Raw genomic sequence first — 7374 nt, forward strand, 5'->3', positions numbered from 1 at the left:
TGTAAGTGTGCATATGTGTTCGAGCGTGTGTGCATGTATGCGTGTGTGGGTTTACATGCGTCGGAAGCCTCTGACTAATGAACTGGCTCCCTAACGAGCCATCCTGCTCCGCTGGCCTTTTCACAGCTTTCCTGGCATTTGGTCTTAAAAATAATTTCACGTCCCAATGTGTTTCCCTTAAACCGATGAGCCATGCTTTGTCTCCGCCGAATTAAGGACGGTGACATTTACAAATGTTACTCTGCTGACGAGGGAGTGCCCGAAGTGTGTGTGTGTGTGTGTGTGTGTGTGTGTGTGTGTGTGTGTGTGTGTGTGTGTGTGCGTGTGTGTGTGTGTATGTGCGTGTGTGAGGAGTAATTGGAGACTAGGGTTGGAGGAGGTGGCTCCCTCACTTTTTATGTGGGGCCATTTAATGCCGCCGATTTGTATTTCATTGACGAAAGCCTGTCAAGCATTCCCTGTTTGGTAGTCATTGATTTAATAGCTCTATAATTGGTGCAAATGCCACCAGTTCCATGTACAGAGTTTTTGTGTGTGTTTGTGTGGTTGTGCATATACATACATGAATGTATTTACGCTGAGCCCTTGGAGTGCAGGCCTGAATAAGCCAAACTCTGCCTGCCTCCTAAGCTGCTCAGCACCCTAGTCTCAGTACATGCACACAGCCGCGCATAAATTAGATGTACAACACACACACACACACACAAGTACACACACACACACACACACACAGACAGATTGTCCCTTTGATCCTTGCTAACGATGCTAACGATCCATCCAGCCTGCGTGTCGCCCGTCTCTAACCTACTTCCTGTCCCCCTTCCAGCGGCCCCCCCAGTGATCATGAACTCCAGCTACCCAGAGTTCAACGGCTCCTCCCCGTCACCCCCGACGACGGAGGGGTTCAACCTGTCCGGACTGACCACCGCCCTCTCTCTCCTCCCCGCGCCCGGCCCCTCGGACCCCCACGACCCGGGGGTCACCATCATGGTGGTCCTGGGCCTGGCCGTGCTGCTGGCGGGCGTGGCCGCCTTCCTGGCCGTGTGCCGCTCGTCGGAGGGGGGCTGCGACTCCGACGGCGGCGTCTTCTGCGGGCCCCGGGGGGGCTCGGGGCTGGGGGCCTCGGGCCGGGGGGGCGCGGCGACCAGCGAGCCGCAGCTTAAAGTGTGGAAGAGGCTGGGCTCGTACCGGCGCTCCTACAGCACGTCGTTCCGCCGGCCCCCGCAGCGGCGCGCCCACGGGGCCCAGAGCCCGGGGGGGGCCCCCGGCGGGCCAGGGGGCCCCGCCCGGTCGCCGGCGGCCGGACAGACGCTGCGGACGGAGGGCTGCGGGGTGGAGCCCCACGCCGCGCTGCCCTGCCTGTACGACTACGTCACCGAGATCTGAACTGAGGGCCCGGGGGACCGGGGGACCGGGGGTCCGAGCGAAGGCCCCCCCTCATGCCCCGGTTCACCCTCGGACAGCCGCTGCTCTTCTAAAACCGGACTACTGCCGCCAGTCACACCTAAGGGTGTTTTTTAGTAATTCCCATCAGACGTGTTCGGAGGTTGTGTGAAGGATTAGTGGGTTACGTGTCGTCGTTTAGGATATTTAGACAATCAGACGAAGCTCTGTGATTTCATTTGAATATTCATGTCGGCTGTTCTGCTAACGTTCGCTTGGTATTCACTCGTCTCCAGACGAAGATGACTGAGGTAGAATGTGATCTGGTTGCTATGTGGCTGAGGATCTCACTCCCAGGGTAACACTCCCAGGTTGATACCACGTCGGCTGCTACCCGTCAGAAGCCTTTGTGGCTAGCGCATCCATTTTGTAACGTTGTTGTAAGAAAAATAAAATGTCCCTTTTTAATATTAATATCGATATGTCAAGGTCTGTTTTTTCAAGGTTTGAGTATATGCTTTCAATTCTGTGTGTGTGTGTGCGTGTGCATGAACGTGCATCTGTGTGTACGTGTCTATGTTTGTGTGCGTGTGTGTATGCGTGTGCGCCGCGCGTCAGAACCTGGAGGACGCTGGTCCCGTTGGCCACGTTCTCCAGCACGCTGGCCTCGTAGCTGTTCTGGAGGAAGATGGGTCTGTTGTCGTTCACGTCCAGCACCTCCACGAACACGGTGGCCGTGCCCGTCCGCCTGCTGCCCGCTGGCCCGTTGTCTGGGGAAGAGATCAGTATGTTCGTATCATATCAGTTCATCCACGTATGACCGCTGACGCGATGGAACGATCGTAAACGAACCGTTTACACGTTACTGTGGAGAAGGAAGGAGCTTTAGGCCTCTCGCCCTAACGATACCCTAAATGATAAATGGACTGCATTTATACAGCGCTTTTCTAACCAGTAGCAACTCTAAGCAATATACAATATTGCTCAACATTCACCCGTTCATGCACACGACACACCGACAGCGGTGTCAACCGTGCAAGGCGACAGCCAGCTCTTCGAGAGCTGTCACGGTGAGGTGCCTTGCTCAGGGACACCTCGACACTCTGCTAGGAGGAGCCGGGGATCGAAGTAGCAACCTTCTGGTTACCAGCCAACCCGCTCTACCTCCTGAGCCACATGCCGCCATAAAGAAGACTCGGGGGATCAGTTCCAGTGGCCTTTGTCTGACGGAAACAAGCTGGCCTCTAGCTTTCCTTGGCCGCTCCTCTGATGAACATATCATTACCCGTTTGGGGGAAGGGAGAGCGTCGGTCTTTCATATGCTAATCGCTCTGTGTTCTCTATAGGAAACTTCTTTAGCGCCTAACACAAACTACACGGAAAGTTTGCGTCACTTCCAAAATTGCGCTAAGTTCTTTTCTTTGTTTTGAAGGAACGTTGCGTGAGCGTAGGCGGCACATAGTGGGGCCGATGACGCGTGCGCTGATTCAACGTCGTTGGTCGAGGCCCCGGGTTCACAGTCAATTTACAGAGCATCACACCCACGTTGAAAAGGTTTCAAAACAGGAAATGTGTTATTGAGCTCACGAAACAGGAACAAAAGGCGATAGAGCGACACAACAAGCTCACTGCAGATGTGCAGACGTATTGGTTTTCGCAACGCTCCTTAGCTAAGTTTAAACGTCTTTGCGAGAAAAAGCAGAACAGATTTGAAGGCGGTTAAGTCGACAAGACAAGCCCCCGTCAGTCAGGGAACTGAAACTGCGACCAGCCAGATAGATCAACAACTCCTCCAGACATCAAGTCAAGTCAAATTTAAGTCAAGTTTATTTTTAGAGCCCTTTAAAACAACAACAGTTGACCAAAGTGCTGTACAAATCAGCTATCTAGTTAATCTAGTTATTGAGACGTCACTCACCTATGGCCTCAATGACCAGCGTGTAGGCGGCCTGGGTCTCTCGGTCCAGCCCCACCACCGTGCGGACCACCCCGTTTCTGAAGCCCACGCTGAATTTACCGTCCTGGTTTCCGTCTACACACAGAACAAACACACACACACACACACACACACACACACACACACACACACACACACACACACACACACACACACACACACACACACACACACACACACACACACACACACACAATCAATAGGGGGACTGCAGAGGAAACACCTGTAGCATGCAAAGAGGTGAGGCTGCAGATATTGGGCTTTGAACCCATAACCTCCCGCTATGAGTCATTCACACCATAACCGCTCGTCAAACCTGTCTCTCTGTATCGTCTGGTTTTGCTGAGGGAAGGTGATGAGCAGACATCGCTGTAACTGCAGTAACACCGGAGCCGATACACAGACTAAATCGCACCCTACCCGCACACACGCACACAAACACACACATGCACACACACACCTACCCACACATACAAATACCCACACACACCCAACCACAAACGCATGCAACCACACACACACACACACACACACACACACACACACACACACACACACACACACACACACACACACACACACACACACACACACACGTCCGACCTGTGATGAAGTAGCTGAGCTCGGCGTTGAGCCCGGCGTCGTTGTCGGAGCAGTTGAGGCGCGCCACGGCGTGGTCCCGAGGGACGTCCTCCTGCAGCGACACGTTGTACCGCCGCGGGAAGAAGGTTGGGGTCTCGTCGTTCACGTCCAGCACTATAAAACAAACACACACACACACACACACACACACACACACACACACACACACACACACACACACACACACACACACACACACACACACACACACACACACACACACACACTCAAACAGAAATGCAAGGGCACACACCGTCAAACGCATGCATACATACCGGTACATACATGCGCACATACACATACGCAAACATGCAGGCGCACACGTAGACGGGTACACACACAAATACACACACAAACAGAAAGAAAGAGACAAAAATGGAGTACTGTGAATTCTGGATAGAGTGCAACTAAAATGTGCCACAAGTTAACTTTACAGCTCTGATTCTATCCCCTAAGGACTTGGTGTTTTGCTTCCATTTGAAAATACAATCGTTTTTCTTTCTTCTTATCTTTTTCATTTATTACAAAAAAAGCAATCTTCCTTTTCCTATATCCTATTACTTTCAAACATATTCAAATGAGTCCAGCGCCCTGTGAGAGTTCCCCCTTCCAGCCAGCAGATGATGCTGCTACCTGACTCAGCAGACGTTTGTTATCTGACTGTTTCCTACAGAAAGCCCCCCAGGTCATCTGAGACCGTGGACGTATGGACGCACACTAAACCTGAACGATAAACAAAAGAAACCGGCCAGTTTGATATGGTTGATGAAAACCTGTGCTGAATCCGTATTCATAAATAACAGAAGGACACTGTGTGGCCCTGGCTCCTATCGTCAAGAGAGTATGGCTCATTATGATCAGAAAAGCATGACTTCAAAAACAGCTTCTTATTTTGGTGATATTTTTCCATATTTCTTCTCCATTAAAAAGTATATTAAATAATGATTTAAAGTCGCAATGTGTTACATTTCAACTACCTTTTAGCAAAAAAAGAACCTACACATATCTCAAAGTCAATCCTAATCGATTTCAATAACGAAAAAAATCACGCCCTTTATATTCTACAAATAAAAAATGCTGGCCAGCCCATACCTCTCTCTTCCTTGACAATAATATTACTATTACTTATTAATGATACGCCTAAACCCCCCCAACTATCGTACATATGAAGTGAACCAAGTCAGCCAGCTAGACTAGTTCACGTCACGCTTTTGTCCAAAGCGACTTACAATCATCCAACATAAATATATAGCCCATAAGCACAACAATCCTTTAAACACACAGAGATTCATAGAATCCACAAAGCCTCAGTTCCACAGCCAGTCAAGAGTAGACATCACGGCTCTATTTCTATATTTGTATTTTAAACGTCTCCCACCTCCTCCCGGAGCTCAATCTAACACACTGCGTCTTTAACAAATCAAATCTTATCCTTATTTAATTAACAAAAAATGAGTTGCTTCCCTTGAACGCAACCCCCCTCCTCCCCCCCTCCCCCCCCCCCCCAGCCCCAGGCCAAAGCCTCCAGCCCCCCCACCTGATTAACACTGAGTTGCAGCCCCTGAACCTCTTCATCCCCCCCCCCCCCCCCCCCCCCCCAGACCCAGCCTCAGGCCACAGGCTCCGCCCTCACCTGTGATGGTCAGGGTGGAGGTGGAGGTGCGGGGGAACTTCCCGGCGTCGTGGGCCACGATCCTCAGGTAGTACTGGGCGATCTGCTCGCGGTCCAGGGGGGCCGTGGAGGTCAGCACGCCCGTGGACGTGTTGAGGTGGAAGTCCAGCCGCGGCATGCCCACCTGCAGCGCCATGGTGACCAGGCCGTTGTTGTCCTCGTCGGGGTCCTCCACCTGGACCTGATGGAGTACGGGGGGGTACGGGGGGCGGGGGAGGCGGGGGAGGTGGGGGAGACGGGGGAGGACGAAAGCACACAGTGTTGGGAGAGCGGAGGTTGGTGTTTCTAGAACCACGGGAGGAGCAATGGCTTCTAGGCGGCGCTCCAAAACCTTATTAGATAGAAAGATTATTGAACGTTTCAACGTTTTGCACTTAAATTTTAATTTTATTCAATTTTGTATAAATGGCCCTTAAGCCCAGGTACAGTCTGGAAGGGCTTCACAGGCCATATATTTACGACACCCTAAAATAACTCCAAGTAAAACTCAATATAATATAATATATTGAATATAATGAATATAATCAAATAATACAACTCAAACAAATATATAACAAAACCCTCAAAAATATAATAAAACTCAAAAGGTAGATGAAGTTAAACGAGGTCTGAGGAGTTTCCCTATGATCAGGGTGTTTATCGTGTCATGTGGTTGGTCAGACAGCGGGACAGTGGGCCTGGGGGGGTTACCTTGAAGACAGAAGACCCCAGGGGCAGCCCCTCCAGCACCTCGGCCACGAAGGGAAGGTTGACGAAGGTGGGGTCGTTGTCATTGAGGTCCAGCAGGTTGACAAAGACGGTAGTGCTCACGGACGCACGCAGTGGCGGTGTGCCTCCTATAGAGGGCATCAGAGAGAGCGAGAGAGAGAGAGAGAGAGCGAGAGCGAGAGCGAGAGAGCGAGAGCGAGAGCGAGAGCGAGAGAGCGAGAGAGAGAGAGAAACACGCGTGAAGATGCACACACAAACACACACACAGACACACACACACACACACCATGTCGTCTCTGGGAGGAATTTATTGAGTGCAATAAAAGTTTGATGGTCAACATAAAGTTTGAGAAACGAGGCTTGTAAAGACAGGGTAAATCGCAAAGAAAATGGAGGCACCCCACTAACGAGTGATAAAAAGGACTCTTTGCTTACAGGTGAGCCTCACTCACACGACAAAGAGAAGCAAAAGGGAAGGGAACTACCCCGAATATGCATGCAAGCAAACACACACACACACACACACACACACACACACACACACACACACACACACACACACACACACACACACACACACACACACACACACACACAGACAGACAGACAGACAGACAGACAGACACAAACACATACAAACAGGCAGGCAGACGGGCAGGCAGGCAGGCACACACATGCACCCACCCCCCCCACCCGACCCCAGCCAACCCCACTCACGGTCGGAGGCGGTGATGACGATGGTCCTCATGAGCAGGGCGTTGCGGGGGTCGGCGCTCTCGCGGTCCAGGGTGACCCCGGTGGTGCGGATCTTGCCCGTGCTGTTGCTGATGGTGTAGAAGGGGTTGGGCGGGCTGATGCGGTACTCCACCACGCCGTTGTCCCCGTCGTCGGGGTCCACCGCCAGCACCTGGAGCAGGGGCAGTAGACGGGCTTGTTACAGGGGGCCGGGGTGTACAGGGGGGGGGGGGGGGGGGGGGGGGGGGGGGGGGGGGGTGGGGGGGGGGTGGGGGGG

General features: G+C 52.1%; 1 protein-coding gene across 1 annotated transcript in view; it reads right to left on the reverse strand.

The window, feature by feature from the left end:
* Window positions 1–7374, reverse strand: part of LOC130404941 (cadherin-23-like) — a 131503-nt gene that overhangs the window by 8685 nt on the left and 115444 nt on the right. The window contains exons 20-25 of the mRNA XM_056609890.1: window positions 7080–7269; window positions 6345–6490; window positions 5616–5835; window positions 3944–4096; window positions 3302–3415; window positions 2005–2153 (exon numbers count right to left, since the gene is read on the reverse strand). Of these exons, the coding sequence (XP_056465865.1) occupies window positions 2005–2153; window positions 3302–3415; window positions 3944–4096; window positions 5616–5835; window positions 6345–6490; window positions 7080–7269 (972 nt within the window). The remainder of the gene's footprint in view (window positions 1–2004; window positions 2154–3301; window positions 3416–3943; window positions 4097–5615; window positions 5836–6344; window positions 6491–7079; window positions 7270–7374) is intronic.

Source organism: Gadus chalcogrammus, chromosome 15 (genome assembly GCF_026213295.1).
Source record: "Gadus chalcogrammus isolate NIFS_2021 chromosome 15, NIFS_Gcha_1.0, whole genome shotgun sequence".
Classification (NCBI taxonomy): Eukaryota; Metazoa; Chordata; class Actinopteri; order Gadiformes; family Gadidae; genus Gadus; species Gadus chalcogrammus.